The 18,029-nt window shown below is 43.6% G+C and overlaps 1 protein-coding gene across 1 annotated transcript; it reads right to left on the bottom strand.

The window, feature by feature from the left end:
* Window positions 1–6,348: 6,348 nt before the first annotated feature.
* Window positions 6,349–17,980, bottom strand: LOC119393217 (aurora kinase A). The gene is made up of 9 exons (XM_049416143.1): window positions 17,772–17,980; window positions 17,547–17,581; window positions 17,325–17,392; window positions 17,100–17,217; window positions 16,050–16,129; window positions 15,816–15,954; window positions 11,981–12,129; window positions 7,636–7,867; window positions 6,349–6,862 (listed from the first exon to the last, which is right to left on the bottom strand). The coding sequence occupies exons 2-9, from the start codon at window positions 17,565–17,567 to the stop codon at window positions 6,773–6,775; spliced, it is 897 nt and encodes a 298-aa protein (XP_049272100.1). The 5' UTR covers window positions 17,568–17,581; window positions 17,772–17,980; the 3' UTR covers window positions 6,349–6,772.
* Between the last annotated feature and the right edge of the window lie 49 nt (window positions 17,981–18,029).

The raw sequence follows: 18,029 nt of genomic DNA, 5'->3' as shown, positions 1-18,029 counted from the left end.
AAAAATGTTAGACCACCATACTCTACGAAACCGAAAGTGCCAGCTTTCTGTGCATTATAAGATTAGCTCGATATGTAGTATTTTGTTGGTTATTTATCAATTATATCAAGTGCGAACATGTAATAATGCTCTAATAGCATTGTCAACGCATCATTTTTTATCTTAACAGTCATGAACTCCTCACGACGTGGACCCGCATCGTCGTACATGTGTTGTTTATGCTTTGTGTGTGAGCCTGTCAATCATCAAATTTGCTTTATATCACGCTGTGTGCCATTTCAATAATGACAACAGGCACACTTGATATCTTGAAGCAACTTGGCACTGAGCCTGGCTTCTACACTACAAAAGCTTGCCTCACGATTGATCGGCACCGCGTCACGAAAGCATTCTGTCGCAGCAATGATGCAGCAAAGCAAGCCAGAAAAAAAAAAAAAAGAAATGACGAGGTGCCATTCGAGCAAAGGCAGACAAGAACAAGGTCCAGAAAGGAACTAGCTACAAGTATGGAGGATTTTAGCACTCCTGCTCACCTTGTGTAAGTGCTGCACCTGTTTCAAATCTTTTTTGTTGATTTTCTCAGAACTTATATTTTTTGGTATTTTTCCGTACGTGAACAATCACTGCGTTTTTGCCAATGGAGATCTTTCATTAAAACTTGACACACTTCCTTATCACATTAGTTAAGTAAAATCGTGCCACAATATTTAATATGGCTGCCTGTTATACGAAGGTGCCCCCAGTATTAGTGCATAATTTTTTTTATTATTTAATCACTATGTTTTTAACATTCATCTGATCGCATTTGTTTTGGTTCATTGCACTGGCCAATGCTTCTTTTATGTCCTTACAAAAAATTAGGTTTTTTTATTGAGTGGAACTTGAGTTCCACTCAATAGAACTCAACTTGAGAAACATACGACTTGCTTTATAGTGCTCACGTGTGCCAAAAAAGGTGTGCTTTATAATGTAGACAAATAATCTTTAGTGCTTATCGCTTTTTTAAAAAGTTTTCCAAACACTTGGCCTCATGCCTTAAGTACATTTCCCCATGGTGCATACAGATTCGCATGTGTTAAACGGGTTGGGGAGTGGAGCCAGGAGAAAAAGAGGAGTTGATTCGTTCGTGAAAAAGAGAGGCCCAGCTTGAGGGTGAAAATAAGTTCTCTGGAAGCATACGGGGACATCGCGTGCAAGAAGAAATTATACTTATCTTTGGGAAAGGCAAGTCTCAAGGCCGAAACGTCGGAAAAAATATTATGTTTTTGACTGTGACTTTTAATTGTGCATGTGTGTGTGTGCGCATGCATGCATCTGTGTGTGTGTGTGCAGGGCTATATCAATTTCCAAGAACTCTCCAGTTGCATATATTTAAACTGTCCCTCTAGCTCTATGGCTGATAGCATCACCCAGAACAGAAGAAATTTCTGACAGTGCAATATGAATTTGAATGGGCCATGGCTATGTATTAGCGTCCCAAGCTTACCAATTCTGCCATGACGTCTGCGTGTGGTTGAGGCGCCTCGAAGTCGAGCCTGGCGGAGAGTGGAACAGTTGAGTCTGTGACAATGTGGTCGGTGGACTTGGTGCTTGCTGTCGCGTCTGCTGCTGTTCATGGTGGCGTGAATTTTTGAAGGAGACCACGGGAGGAGGACGATTGAGTGAGGTGCTTCCTCTCAAATCACAGTGCGCCGTGTCCCAACTGCTTGAGAGTTCACTACATTCATGCTCGCTAAGCGACGCCTGTTCCTCATCTCTTATCAACAGGCTGGTCTTGCTCTGAAACAAGCACCACCAGATGAATGTTAGTACGCCTGGAGATTTTACTGTAATATTTTGTCAAACTAGCAAGGATAACATTTTTCAATTTCATCACTACATCTAACTCGCTGCCATGCCCAGCCGTTTCCCATTTCTTGGTAACCATTCCGTTGTTCCGTGTTCTTGGTAACCAGTTTCTTGGTAACCATTCCGTTGCTCTAACTGACCACCAATTGTGTCCTACGAATTACATGGTCAGCCAAGGTCCGTTTCTTTTGCTTAATGTCAACTACGATATTGGCTACCCCTGTTTGTTTCCTGACCCATTTTGCTGTCTTCTGATCTCTTAATGTTACACATATCATTTTCCGTAAGAAATTATCATCTTTATAAGAAGCGAAATGCAACTCTCTGCATTTGCTCTGTTCATCGAGCCAGCGTTGTGAAAGCCAGTGTTCGTAGTGGTGGAATAAAGTGTTTGTGTTTGCCTGTGTATGCAGACACTATGTTCGTTAACTGAATTAGTACGCAAATGCATACCACAATATATAGGGCCTATAATACTATAAGACTTTTTGTAGCTGTTATATGCATTACTGTCACTACCAGTGCTTCGACTGCCTTTCAATGAACAGGTTGTTCTTTTCCCAAAATTTTTTTGTTAATATGTTTATACGCATGTATATAGCTTTTTTTTTGTCATATCATAGGCTTTCAAATACTCCAGGTAGAAAAAAGAAATTTAGTGGTTGGTAGAATGCTAATTTAGAGATTAGACAAGTTTCTCAGAACACGCATGAGTAGGAAAACATATGAGATCGAGTAAGAGGACGGAAAATTGTCTTGCAGAAAATTCTCACAAAGGCATGTACTAAACAACTTCGCAGCTCTTAAGCTTGCACAAAATTGTCCGACGTTGAAGTTGTGGAGCAGCTAAAAAACATAGCGATGCATTATGGTGACCAGCTTATAACTTTAGACTACTTGGAAGGCAACAGGCATTTATCCAGTCCCTGGATGCAGTGCGTGCGGGCACACACATAGTTCTGGTGAAGAAATCGTGCTGGTACTAGTAGTGTGTGTGTGTGTGTGTGTGTGTGTGTGTGTGTGTGTGTGTGTGTGTGTGTGTGCGTGTGTGTGTGTGTGTCTATATATATATATATATATATATATATATATATATATATATATATAGACACACACACACACACACACACACACACACACACACACACACACACACACACACACACTACTAGTACCAGCACGATTTCTTCACCAGAACTATGTGTGTGCCCGCACGCACTGCATCCAGGGACTGGATAAATGCCTGTTGCCTTCCAAGTAGTCTAAAGTTATAAGCTGGTCACCATAATGCATCGCTATGTTTTTTAGCTGCTCCACAACTTCAACGTCGGACAATTTTGTGCAAGCTTAAGAGCTGCGAAGTTGTTTAGTACATGCCTTTGTGAGAATAGAAGACTTGTTTCTGCCTTGCCAAATGGCCGTCTCGAAACGTTGTGGCTTTGCATAATCACCACGCTCAGCAAAACAAACCATCCAATATATCTGTGCTAGCTACATGACCCGCTTCTGACAAGAACGGTGAATTAATTGCCGTTAAAGTTTTGATATGGAGTTATCAATGCATACCTCATGCATGCATCAGATCATGGCAACTTCATCTTATAGAATTGAAGTATCTATGTTGTGTTGGTAATTGACCACCGATCAGGTGCTCCATTGAAGGGAGGACCGGAGCTGACATCACACTCTGCTGAGCTCAAGCGCTGTATGCAATAAGATGTAGTGAACCCGACTGCCCCTAAACGGAAAAAAATGGTGGATTTCATACCATTGTGACTCGATTCTGCTGTGGTTCTTGAAGCCTGTGTGGTCAATAAATCAATCTATGAGTGTGCCAATTCCTGTGGCAGAGACGCATGCAGCTTTCCTGGTTAATTGGATGGTTGTTGATGTTGTCCTCCGACCATGGCTCATACCCAATGCAGGGGATCGGCAGAGTAGCGGGTGGATATTTCCATTACGTTCTATAGGGTAACATTCGTGGATGCTATAGCTAATTAATATTATGATTTGAATTGCCAATTGTCAGCAATGAAATATTTAAAGCTGCAGAATTTAGCAAGATATTCTTCTAGTGTCAATGATAAGTTCCTCAACGCATCGATCAGATACTGATTTTATATTATGGTGCAACCCACTACAAAGTAAAGGGGCCCTGAAACTCAAATTAAGCATGTTGTTTTCATTGCTTCTTCTGGTACTGTGGAATGCACCTACATAGTTGCGCAAGTGGCAACGCTGAAAGCTAAGCTGTTATTTTATTTCGCCGGGTAAACTACCTTGATTTCGGACTACAGTGACAGACATTGTCTATTTTCCTTATGTGAAGTGACGTTTCGTCATGTGGCAGTGACGACAAAGGCCGTGGGTTTTTGATTGGCTTGACGCGACAAGTAGCATGTAATAATCATATGGTGGTAGCTATGCCGTATTACTGAGCAAGGCAACTGGCGGGAATGGTAATCACACGATATTCTCACACGTTTTGCTTTTTGCGGCATCGGGCGACATCAGCCACACCGACAGCTGCAAAATATGCAACGCTCAGTTCGGCACAATGCTGTCAACGAAAAAAGAAAAATTCTGAACGCTTACCAACCAACGCCTTCCATGTCATTGGGCAGTAGTGTTTCGTCCGTGTCCTTGAGGTCACCCTCGCGTTGCGTGAGGCTCAGCAATGCACTTCCAATTTGCAATGGCGCGACCTCATACACCACAACATGCAGTGCATCACTCTATCGCAAGAGCTCGCACTTGAGGTCTGTTAGGTCATCCAAAATCATTGCGTGCACTACACAACAAACTATGGGAGCATCTGCTAGCCGACGCACGTGATTCATCGTAGCCATGGTAGCAACACCGTCAAAAAGAGCAGTGGCGAGGTACTGTGTGAAGGCCACCATGAGGCCTACCACTGACGTCAGCAGGAGAGTGAAATGTGAAAGGGAATGTTTCTTGCCGTCGTCTGCTCGAGTTTTGAACTTTGAAGACTAATAACTGCAGTTTTCATGCACTAACTTTCATCATTCTTTTTGCATTCTTGGTATTCATTACTACACACATTCCAGTGCTAAATAATGCAGTCACTTAAAATGTCGCAGAGACCCTTCATGGCATAGGTCATCATTCAGGAAAGTGCTGGCATTGGCGGCTTAGTTGGGAAAATACGCATTAGGGGTGTGCTAATAGTGAAATTTTATTTCGAATTTAATAGTGCCGAATATTGGTCAAAAATATCGAATATCGAATACAAGAGCTGTTATTGAAAATTGAAAGAAAGAAGAAAGAAATGAAATCTGCTGATGTCCTCGAGAACATTGTGCGGTGAGCGACTGCTACTGAAAGACTACAAATTGTCATGCAGAAACGCAAGCTGTTCCACGTGATCTGGCTTCAGGCTCTCTCACCGTGATGTTACGGTGTTTACGGCTTATCTGACAACGGTAATGTTGTACTTCATCGTCATGAGTGCACTGGGCCCAAAAATCTTTGGGCCCCTGTTTACAGCAGCGTTTTAACTGTGCGCCAGAAGGATGGGAGTTTCCGAACAAGTGGTGTGGTGACTGCACAGCGTGAACAAATTTTCACAGGTGAAGCCCATTACCGAGGGTATTGCGGGCCAAAGTTGGAACGTTTTATGGCACTTGCGGCGTACACGACCGAACTACGCAAGAAGGCCATGCCTTCGTTTCAGAAGCGAAGTTGTGAAGGGCTTGACGGTTTTCTCATGTCTTTTTTTTTACTTGCGGAAATGACAATCTCCTTTCAGATAAACATGCGCTCACTTTTGAGCCAGGATATCAGTGAAAGTTTTAATGAAAGGCCTATTGTAACGATAGCGTTAGTTTTTGCCACCCCACCTTAAAGTTTCACCATTGGCCTTTGTCATGTTTTAGATATTCGTCCTGTCAAATTATTAGAAACTTCGAACACTAGTTCTTCGAAAGTATAATCGAATTATTTAATTAGAATTTGAAACTCTAATATCCGCACACCCCTAGTATATATGTGTGTGTGTGTGTATATATATATATATATATATATATATATATATATATATATATTGCAGCGAAGAGGAACGCTACTGGGCCATCATCGGTGCTCAAGCTCGGGAACGCTGCTCATGCTCAGAGTTCGTGTCCTGCTCCCACAGTTGGCCCTGGCCCTTTTGCTTGAACTCCATTATTAAATTCCGAGTGGATTCTCCGAACTTAGTCCAAATTTTCCAGCATGTGGCCGTGGCCAAACGCTTTAAATCAGGGAGCATGCAATTCCCTGGTGGCACATATATTTGATAAGGCCACAAACATGGTCCAAATTATCGGAGCTAATGTGGGCAGATTGGGAAGCTTCGGTGGTGTTGGCCGTCCATACATTAATTTTCTTCTTGAACTTCGAACATAGCCCTTGAAGCCAAGGATATCTACAGTTGCCAAGAGGCAGTCACCGATTAGGCAACTTGCCAACTGGCTGCTTGCTACACAACACTTTTTTTTTGCATCACAATTCTTTATTGTCGCCACCGTGCTATAATTGCCCAAGGACCTTACAGCAGGGCTTCAAATGAATAGCAACACATCAGATTTTGTGACAGGTCGTACAGGTAAAACACTATTAAAACTATAAAATGCCATGGGAGCAGCAAAGTTTGGAAGAAAAAAAAAAGAGAGAGAGAGGAGTGCATTTATTCAAAGTAGCGTCCTAGCACATCAGGCTGCTCAGCCATGGCCAATGGATACCTGCGATGTCACAAAATGAAAAAAAAAAAAGCACAAATATGTACACGCAGAGTTTAAATTTTCAAAGTATTTCCTACTCTAAATCTCTGTAGATAGCTAACCTAAAACTCCTGTAAACTTTGCAGATTTTAGATTAGGAAATACTCCAATTTAAACTCTTATACAAGTCTATTAATATTATACAATTACAAGCTAGGTTCCAGATTGCTTGTGACCCAAGGATGCGCCATAACTTCTTCAATGGTTGGCCTCTGCTTAGGATCCTTTTTCAGTAGCTGAAAAAAAAAAAAAAAGAAAGAGGAAGAAAAGTGAAGTTCATGGACTTTAGGGAGGAAGCAATGTGCGCTTGAATGGAACGGCAATGGGCAGTCCAAAAACAAATTCCTTAGAGGTTCTAATCCGCCTTTTTCACAATGCCACGGCGCCCTTCCCCTAGCGGAAAAGTCGCGAAACGCCGTACGACCTCGGTGGCTTTTGTTCTGGCCGTACCGGTCGTCTCGGTCCCTACCAAAATGGCAGATAGCAGCACAGGGAAATGTAAAAGGCTGATTGACTGAACAACCCCAAACGCCTTTCTGCTATTCGTAGCAATGACTAGAGGAAACTACGCATGAGGTATTGTCTGCATTAGCACACCCATAGTGGAGGTAGACGTCTTACATTTTTGTTAAATTGGGCTTTATTAATGCATTTTATTTTGTGTTACATAACATATGGTAGTATTACACCTAACTTTAGCAGTATTCTTGTCTAAGACATTTTCACAGCTTGTAGGTTTGTTATATGCAGCTTGGTACGTATGGAGAAGACATCAACATTTATAAGCCTTTTTTTCTTTTTTTAATGTACACTGCAGGCCAAAGGCCTTTTCGAATGATATCCAAATTACCCCATCCTCCGCAAGCCGTTTCCATTTTTTTTTACCTGCAAGTTTCTTAATTTCATCATCCCATCTAACCTTCTACAGTCCTCGGCTGCATCCTTCATCTCTTGGTATCGTGCAACAATTAAAGAACAAAAGGGCAAGATATACGACATGAATACTCACCCTGGAAATAAGATCCTTGGCATCATCCGAGACGTGAGCTGGAAACCGAAGGTCCACACGGCGAATTCGGTCGTACGTCGCTGCAGTAGTGTTTGCCTCAAATGGGGGCCTACCTACAAGGAACTCGTAGATCAGGATACCAACGGCCCAGAGGTCCACTTTTTCATCGTAGACACTGTTTTCGATCATCTCTGGCGGAAGATAGTCCATGGTGCCACACATGGTGGCGCGCCTGCAGGGTAAGCAATCCATGCATTGCACTGCTCAGTTTTCAATGTCAATGTGCCACAATGACTAAGCAGCTATGGCACTTTGCTAGTAAGCACGAGGTTGCAGATTTGGTTCCTAGCTATCCCAGTGGCTTAGAGTTCATGTCCGAGTGCATGAGCAAGTGCTGCATCCAATTCCCCAACTTGTTGGGGGTGTTCTCCACAAGCCACTTCGTTGGAAGCACGACTTGGGGTCAGTGAAGTCACTGTTGACTTATAGCTTGGATTGTACAAAGCAAGTAAAGAAAATGATATAGCGCTGTATTGTTTCTGTTCCGAGATGAAAAATGATGACCCTGTGTAACGGTTGACAGGCTCAGTGCAGAGGCAGACAAATTGAGAGAGACTGCTTTCCAAAGGAAAGGCTTCCTCCTAAGGGCAGCAGGGAGGCAGAGCAGGCTTTTGAGCAAAATGAGTATATGAAACTAGCGGTCAGCGTTGTACACATTCCTCTAAAACAGGAACGAAGGCTCGTTCCTTTCCAATCTTGGAACGAGTTCCCGTTATAGGTTTCTCAATGAGAAAGGAACGCGTTCCAGTTACTTTTCGAAAATTGGAACGTGTCGTTACTTTTACGTTGCATTTGAATTTTCAATCAAAATATAGTGCCGGATAACCTCGAGGCGAAATAAGGGGAGCAATTTAAAGCTAACATCGAGCTACATATATTTTACAAATTTGACATCGCCGGCAGTAGCTTATATGTAGATAAAATGAATTTAAAGAAACGCTCCTAGATGCATTTTTTAGAGACCACCGGCCATACTACAGACATGCCTAACTGCAACTTTTGTGCTTGTCTATTACAAGTTCAGCACATGGACTACCCACGTCAGTCATCAAATGCGCCGTCATAATACTGCGCTTATAAGTTTCTTGCACAGGAAACCACATCGAAAAGAACAACACATAGGCATTTAATGAGTGCTGATTGAATACCGCAGTGTGAGTAGAAAATAATGTCTAGGATACATATTCGCATCTTTAAAAGTCCCTTGTTCGCACTCAGCAAGAGTCACATATCGATGTTGGTATCCGACTGAGGAACCTGTTTTCTTGTCAGCACTTCGTTGGCAATATTGAAGAGCCATTCCATGAAGTGCTTGAGGGTACTGCCATGTTCTACACAAATAGGGACAAGTCCACCGTGGTCGTAGGGGCGAGGGCAGGCTCAGCGCGCGCAACAAGAATGTAGCGCTGGACATAGGTCGGCAAAAAACCTGGAGCTCACTCAGAGTCACTCATGAAATATATTTTGCCCTTAGAGCTCACTTAGACTCAACAAAATTTTCTTCAACCGGACTCACTCGTACTTAGACTCACTGAAATATTTTTCAGCCGGACTCACTCGTACTCAAACTCACCAAAATATTACTCACTCGGACTCACGGCTCTATCCGAGTCTGAGTGAGTCGACTCATGAGTCCATTAGCATATAAATGGCATTTTCGAACACGCTGTAAATGGTGTTTAACACCAATATTTCGCATAATCGGTGCTCTACTTGGTTCCTTTTGATCTCGTACCTTCAAATACGAGTTATCAGTGGTTGCAATCCAGTAAGGACATTTTCATTGAAGCATATGACTCGAACGAGATTGTTTTACCAAGAACTCCCCTTGAAAGAGTTTGAGGGAATAAGGTGCTGTGACCTCCCCCCCTCCTTAACTCACTCCTCTGATCAATAAATATTGATCGGGCGTATGAACGCTAGTGCGTTGAAGTAAGTGTTAGTCGGCGTGAGTCTAGATGTGATATAAGGCTTATTGTAATGCTAAAGTCTAGTAGATAGAACCATAGGTCGGCAAAAAATATGGAGCTCACTCAGACTCACTCAAGAAATATATTTTGCCCTTAGGGCTCACTTGGACTCGGACTCACCAAAAGTTTCCTTAACTAGACTCACTCGGATGCAGGCTCACTAAAATTTTTCTTAATTGGACTCACTCGGACTCCAGCTCCCCAAAATATCACTCACCCGGACTCACTCAGACTCCCGGCTCGATCTGAGTCTGAGTGAGTCTCAGTGAATGGACTCATGAGTGAGTTTGTCGAGCTATGGCGCTGTATGTACGCGCATCGTTTATTGCATGACAGACATCAGTGCGGCGGCTGTTGAACTGAACTATAATAAAAGTTGCAGATCGGTGCTTCACTCATTTTCTGCGGCCTCTGGCGTTCTGATTGGCTCCTGTGTCCCACGCGCGTCAAACACCAGATTCGTGACGATTATTCACGCTGTTCGAAAACTCCACGAAACCATGCGTAAACGCCTTGACTACAGTAAGTCGGCTCCCCCACTTTTCCCTATGCTGACAAGGCCATGGGGACGCGCAGCAGAATTGCCCAAATACGCAGCGCCCCTCCCCCCCTCACACACAAAAGCTGCTTTTGAGTTGGCAGAACAAAAAGGTCGCCGAGGTAAAAAAATTGCGTGCCCTTTCCTGGCGGCAGCCTTACAATGGGGTTCGATGATTCTCGAATGTCAAGTACAAGTTCTCCACTTAAGAACGGCCCGTGATTGCTGTCAGACTGGCTCAGACAAAAAGAAAAAAAAAAAAAAAATCAGCTGTTCCTCCTGCGCGTGGTCGGTCTTGACATCGCGCGCTTTCCTGCGCCCCCGGCGGGCGCCTTAAAGTGAAAACCAGGATGCAGCATAGTCAAGTGACAGGCGAGCGGTAGATTCTTACGCCTCACGCGGTCGCCCATCCACCCTGTTCTGCATGATGTGCTGTGTGCGGGCGCCTGTTCAATGCTGAGGAACTTTTACAGAAGGAACGCCATTCTCTATGCCGTTCCTACGCAAACGTAACGAGTTACCGTTTCACCGATCCTCAATGGAACGGTGGCGTTCCTCTAAAAAGGAACGTGGTTCCTTGGAACGCCGTTCCGTACAACACTGCTAGCGGTGCGCCTTTCTATGCACATGTACTGGCCCACTGCCTTAAGAGGGTAACTCCTTGCTTTAACATTCAGGTTTTAATTTCTGCATCCCAACAAGTTGGGTAGGCTTTGTGCCAACATTGACTGTGAATAATGAAGCCAAAAGGCTAAGAAAAAGTGGCTGCCAAGTGAGACTTGAACAGTTCTGTCCCATGCCACATCAGTGGTTATTCAGTTTCACTTTCCTACAACCATGTGTATATTGAGCAGACCGTGCCGCACTAATCTGTGCCTGTGAGAATATGTACTACAATTGCCTTAAAGGCCAAGCTAGCTCAAACCTGTCACACCAATACGGTAATTGTGAACGTGTCCCCCGATTTGCCAACACCACCATATTGTACGGTCACAGGAGGGAGACGCAACAGGAAATTGTCAAAGCAATCCATGTCAACTGTCGCAAGCATGCGTCAGAGATCGAGCCCTCGATTGCCTTGCACAGTGAAGAACTTGTGTATGCATTCAGTTGAATATGCGACGATATGTGCTTTGTATAGCTTCTCCCAGACGACTGTAAGGCCGTCATTTGGCACTTGGGGAAATTTAAAGGGACACTAAACAGAAAAAAAAAAAAACAATCTGTACAGTACACTCGGGTAAATTACCCTTTCACAACACAAAAAGCACAACTCTTAACACAAGAAGACGGCTGGTAAGCGAGACAACACGCTAAAAGAAAAATGCAGGTGGTGTCGCCATACTGAAGTTCCTACACCAACTTGCCGTGGCGTCATAGATTTCTAGGGCGTCTGCTGAAGCCTACATAGTTCACAAGCGGTAAAAATGGAGTACGTTGCCAGCTAACAGGGGCTTAATGTACCAAGTTTCAGGAAATTTTGTTGAGCCAATGTGACCAAAATACAAAACACTTCAAAATATATGACGTCATGCTGACATTTGCGTGCAGGGATATGAGCGCGAAATTTAAAAATGAAACTTTGGAGGCTGGTCTTCATTTTCTTTTTTATTAACCAACATACGATAGTGAAATTCATGGAAGTACATTTCTTGGATAATCACTCTAACCGATTCACTGTTGCATTTTAGTGTCTTTTTAAAGGCTGCGTGTAAACAATTAGGCATACAGTCCAAGCCACAGTTTGGGCCCAAAGTAAATGAAATGAAGAACACACCTTGATGATGGGGCATGTACAGACCAACCAAAGTCTGCAATCTTGAGCATACCGTTGGCGCCAATAAGGATGTTTTCTGGTTTTATGTCTCGATGTATGACCTTTTTGCTGTGGCAGTACTTCAGGGCATCACAGACTTGATAGATGTACTGTTCGAGGGGGGAAAAAAATGAAAAAGAAAGACCATCACTGCACGAAGAATAATGCTGCAGAGACGGCTAGTCACAGCACTGTGGACATAAGCAAGGCAAAGCATTAAGACAAAGCTTTATTTCAAGGCTAATTTCGATAAGTTTATTGCATTTAAAGGCCACCAGTCCAAATTTTTGTTAATCACTGGAAGCTTCAAGATGCCGTCTGGGAAGCTAAGAATCTTTTGAATGGAACTTTTTACAAACTTGCATGACCCCCTTGCAATGCCAGCCAAAGGGCCCCGATGAAAGCATGCCAGTTTCATTATTATCTGCTACTGCCATGTATCTGAATGGCTTTTGTGACAGATGTCAGCATCACAAAGAGTTTTCTGGCTGTTTTAGGCCAGCAATTGGCGTGCAGGCTTCCCAATTTCTTTCAATGCGTGCTAACGTTCTGTCATCATGCTTAGGCCAGGGATGCAACAGCTGCGCCAAAACTGCGAAATTTGTTGAAATTGTGCCACGCTGCGCCAAAATGCCTGACCAGCTTCAAAATTTCTCAGTTGCGCAAATTTTAGCGAGAAATGGAGGCCACGTTGGTCATCTGCAGTGTGGGCATCATCATCCAATACAGATGCGCAGACCCTAACCCTAACCCCCCGTGAAAGAAAAGAAAAAAGTAACAGTTTCACCACAAGAACGAAGCAATGAACGCGATAGCAACAAATTGTAATGTTATACGAAGTGAGGTTGGCAGCAAACTCGTTTGTATCCGATCTCGCATACCTCTACAAAACATTAGTGTTAGAGAATACGGCCGCTCTAGGGAAAGATGCTCTTTCTGTACAGTGTCTTCGCATTGAGAGCGCAGCATGTAGAGGGGTATACGAGCCGCCCCCTGATGGCTGCCGAGATAGCGCGCGCGCCAGCAATCGCGACCACGCCTTTAGAATCAAATTTCAAAGATGTTGCTACTCGAGCGACATCCCTCCCCCCCCCTCACGTCTTTTCATGCTTGTTCAAGACGGGCGGGGCGTTTCCTCTCTGCTTCGATGGCAGTCCTCCCGAGCGGAGTGGTTATCGCATGTGCCCTCTGAGCCACGGAGATACGCTGGCTCGTTTGATCTCTGCTTCAGCCGCGTTCGTCGCCTGCACTCGCGCGCTTTTACCCGCGGTAGAACATACTACGCGCCGGGGGATGTTATCAATTTAGATTTTATATGGAACACTGAACATGACGTCAAAAACCCGTCGACAGTGTCCATATAATTGCTATCGCAATAAAAAAGGACAGTGGTTCTCAAATTTCCTGCTGCTTGTTTTATTGCATCGAGAACGTTTTTTAAGCCAGTTTTGCCGCAACACACTAGTGTCCTGCGGAAAAGCGTACCGAGATTTAGAAGGAGCCTTTAGTACTAGCTGTCAGGGACACAGTACATTTTGTACCTTAATGACTCATTCGTGCATGCGCCATGAAATGATGAGTACTAGTATGATCGCCGACGTCTAAAAAATTATTGGCAATCATTTGGAGCTGCTGCGTACGGCGTTTCTGCGGCCTTGAAAACAGACAAAAATGTACGCCAGTCTTCTTTTTTCTCCACCCCCACTTGCTCCTGCTTTACGAATCTCCTGAATTTCGAGGTTGCCAGGTTCGCAGGTCCACATTAGCATTTACAGTTGCTGTCGAATTATTCGACAGACCCTGCAACTGTTAATGTGGACTTAGTCATTGTTCGCACTGTGGGGTGGCTCAACACACTGCTTTTATTGAAATAGCAGTGTTCATGTGCACTATGCACAAGTTAGCTGATGTTTATTGGTTTGTACGTTTTTTTTTTGTTTTTGCACGTTTTTTTTTTTTTTACAAAAGTTCGCCTTTGTAAAAGTTCGCCTGCTCCAAATTTGGGATTTCGTGCTAAAAATTCAGGTTTTTTTCGTAACCTGCTCTAAATTTGGGTTTTTGTGCTCCAAAAGCAACATTTTGCTGCTCCAAAAATTGCTACAAATCCTATTTCGTCTGTTGCACCCCTGTTAGGCTTGAGACATTGAGTAAGTCTGCAGTTTCTTACGTTGTTTGTTACTGAAAGCGTGTCACCAGGCAGGCATTTTCTGTTTAAGATAGATTTTGCGCTTATGGCAGCTCTGTTCGTATTCGAATATTGCAGAAAGTTCCCACGTTATTGTCACGACATTTTTCGAAGTATCACTTGGCATCGTTGCTTGCCTAGTTTCTCAAGAACAAATTGGAAATTGGTCTGTGTCAGAGCTTCGCAAACACCCCCAACCAGTTTCTAGGCGCCAATCTTGAAGGTGATACTTCACCTCTATGCAAATAGACAGAGATTCATAAAAATGATAGAATTTACAATATTATGGTTTTGAATCTTTCAATATTGCAATTAATATAGTTAAATGTTTTATTTGTAAAGAAAAAAAGCTGCTCAATCACTTTTGTCTGCAATTGGGCACCGAGTTTGGGTGTTTATCTTGCTCTGTTTTTAACTATGGATATGTACAAACTGGTTTGCATTCACACACTACGGAGTTTGAGTGTGAGTTTTTGGGCTTCTGCTGCAGGTTGAAGACTAATATCCTTGTGAAATGCTTGCCAAAGGTTCAACAGTATGCGCGTTAACATGTCCCAACCGATCACCGCAGAATATAAGGTTTGGGAAAAGGTACAATTCCACACAACGCCTTCACATTCCAATGAACGTTTGCTGGCAAGCGTGCCCCGTCGCCAAAGTTTGTCACCAGGGGAAAGTGCAGCGCTGCATGTTTGCATGCAAGATTCATTGGTTTGTTACTGGACATGTTAGAAAAAAAATAGAACTGTCTTGTTGCTACGCTTCCAGGAGGCAAGGTTTACTGCCAATGCAGACATTACATGCCAATCCATAATTTGATTACAAGGCAAAGCACAGCGTAGGACTAATTTCAACGATGCGGGGTTCTTCCAATGTCCACCTAAGTACCCAAGAGTTCCTGCATTTTGGCCCTTTTGAAATGTGGTTGGAAACAGAACCACGAACTTATGATTAGCAGTGTTATGCTGTAGCTGCTCAGCCAATGCAGGAGGTACAGGCCTTGACAAGAAAATGTGTTCGCACGCCTTTACAAGAAGCATCCGAGTATTGAAGCTGAAGTGAGCAGGGGTATGGCTGGTGTTCCAGTGTGTTTGTGAAAGTGCAACTGGCACATGTGGTCTAGTGTGAACACTATGGAATAATAAATTGCACAAATGCTAAACGAGTTCTGAAGGAAAAAATTGTAGCGCAAAGCAACACACGGACAGACAGAGAGGACGGGACTGGCGCTACTTGATGGTAATGGCCCTGCCATTCTTGGCTTGCTGTGACAAAAAGACGTCCGTGTGTTGTTTTGCGCTACAATTTTTTCCTTCAGAAGTCATGAACCAACTAGCCCAACAAAACGTATTGCAAATGCTAAATGAGTTCTATTAGCTTCCATGCAACATCATAAAATTAGTAACATACTACTGTCACCTCAATAACTAGAATTTATGGCTTTGACAGAGCCATCAAGACACAAATGGATCAAGCTACTGGGAGCCCCATCAGTTGGCTTGTGGTTTTCTAATATAGCAACTGCAATGAATTTCTGTGCAAGTAATCAATTAGAACTGTGTTTACACAGGCAGTTAGGGTTGAGGATTGTACTGCAATCGGAAGACTTACACTTGCAGACTTCTTGTCATCAAACATCTTGGCCTTGGTGAGTTCTTTGTACAATTCTCCTTTGGGAGCATACTCAAGGATAAGATATACTCTAGTGTCATCATGGAAATACCCATATAGCCTCAGGATATGTGGGTGCCTGCACAAAGAGAAAGTATCTTTCAGTCTGCTGCATGACAAGTAAATAGCAGATCTAACCGAACCAAACAAACAAGAGCAATGTGAAAGACAAACCTGAGGTGTGATTGGATTTCAATTTCCCTTTGTAGCTGGTGTTCAACATTGTTACTCTGCAGCTGGGACTTGAACATGACCTGTCAGGATAGAAGGTCAGCAGCCATCAGAAATACGCAGAGCAATCGTCCACTCCCTTTCTTAACTGAAGAAAATGTTTTCTCATCACTAGCGCATATAATGAATTAAAGTGCTGCAGCTTTCTTTAATGACTAGTTCACAGTACTAGGGGCCCTTGCTTTACACGTAAAAATAGATTTTGAGGCCCTACAGTGTTTGATGGACAAAGGACAAACCTAGGCCAATGAAATTGGTAAATTCAAATAGCCACATCCTCTGTTACAGAAAGATCTCCAACAAGAAATAGTATGGTGTTGAATTTCTAATACACGATGGCATTGCGGGCAACATTGACGAGTTCCACAGCATCAACGGATGAGCAGTATGCATCGTTATGATACTAAACGGTAGACGCGAACTGAAAGTTTTACAAGGATATGCTCCGATGTCCAGCCATAACAATGAGGAAGCAGAACAGTCCTATTTGGGTGCCAGGTTAGCAATGCAGACGGTGTGAACACAGCACACCATAGCTGTCTACAGTTCTTGTTTTGTAGCATTCAGTAGAAGGGCATTTGTATGCGCTGAGCCAGTAAAGGCACTCAAAATTAAGTTAAATAGAGTAGCTACATAGTATAGTTTCTGTGCATGTATATCATATCACTTATGTTAAGCACTGTTTAGTAAACTGTTGTTATGCGGTACATCACGATTGAACTGCTATTTACTGAACGTTACCTTAGTCTGTTTGACACACACTAAAACAATTTTTCCGGCCTTGTCTGCTTCAGCGACAGTAATAACTTACGAGTGCTGTGAAAAATCAGATTTCGGGTTCTTATTCGTGCAAACTGCATGTCCCCATCGTTGGAGCCTCTGAAAACTACAGACAAATATCCACTGCAATGACTGCGGCGCAGAGATAAGCAGCGCGCGGTGAAGCCGCCGCTTGTTCGCCATAAAGGAAACGGTTGCGATAGCTGTGCCTACCTTGAGGGCAATAACAAACTTGCTCTTCTTCTCCCGTGCTAGGTACACATTTCCGAACTTTCCTTTGCCCAGCGGCCTTCCTATTTCGAAATCCTGCAGGCGCCACTCCGCGCTCGCCCTGTGAATAATGACATTTAGTCGAACACGTGCCAGTAGCCTGCACATATCGCAATAATCGCTGCTTAATCATGAAAGTTCCAGTTCTACAAGGTTGAAGGAGCTTGCCTTTTCTTCTTTGAGGCATCATCGGTCTTTGCTTGCGAGCTACCGTCAGCAGCAGTCGAGTTTTGAGGCTGTAACGGAAGAGGCCGTCATGAGAACCGACCCAACCGCTACTATCGGCGCCAGTTTACAACAATTACGGCGATCAGTAACAACACATGACACGCATGGAAGTAATATTACATTGAAGACGCAACAAATGTGCCTAGTAGTGTGCTTGATTACCTGATTTTCTTTGTCACCCATATCCGAGCAAGGAACTGCAAAGTAAACAAAACAACGTCAACGGCTGGCTAGGAATGCTACGTCGCGCATGAAGCGTCCTTGCGCCGGGAAAAAGGAAACGTAATAAAGACAAATAACATTAATGATGAGGCAACGTGGGGGACCCCGTAAGTGTAAGATGCGCTAGCAAAAGATGACTTTGGCATCTCTGGGTTGAAGACTCACCACAGGCTGTTGAAAGTAGCTCCGTAAGTGAACACAAGGTGATGAACGGCTAAACGGGGGCTCTGTAACTACAGAAGACTAGCAATGACTGATAGTACCAGCCTTGTACAAACAGTACTCGGTACTAACGGGCACAAGCGCAGTGCGCGCACTGCGATCACAGAAGAAGCATGAGCTGCATGAGCGTTGAGGCGTTGAGGCGTTGAGTTGGCTGAGTCCGTTTAAATTTTCGCACGGAAGTTTCTATTGGCCGGCTGG

Source organism: Rhipicephalus sanguineus, chromosome 5, assembly GCF_013339695.2.
Source record: "Rhipicephalus sanguineus isolate Rsan-2018 chromosome 5, BIME_Rsan_1.4, whole genome shotgun sequence".
NCBI classification, from domain to species: Eukaryota; Metazoa; Arthropoda; class Arachnida; order Ixodida; family Ixodidae; genus Rhipicephalus; species Rhipicephalus sanguineus.
This window is presented reverse-complemented; position numbering and strand designations above follow the sequence as displayed.

Coding starts and splice junctions, on each gene's coding strand:
- LOC119393217 (XM_049416143.1), bottom strand. CDS start 17,567: ATGGGTGACAAAGAAAATCAG. Junction 16,130..17,099: donor AGTTTGTTATTGCCCTCAAG/GTAGGCACAGCT, acceptor CTATCCTGACAG/GTCATGTTCAAGTCCCAGCT. Junction 7,868..11,980: donor GTACATGCCCCATCATCAAG/GTGTGTTCTTCA, acceptor CTTACCCTGCAG/GCGCGCCACCATGTGTGGCA.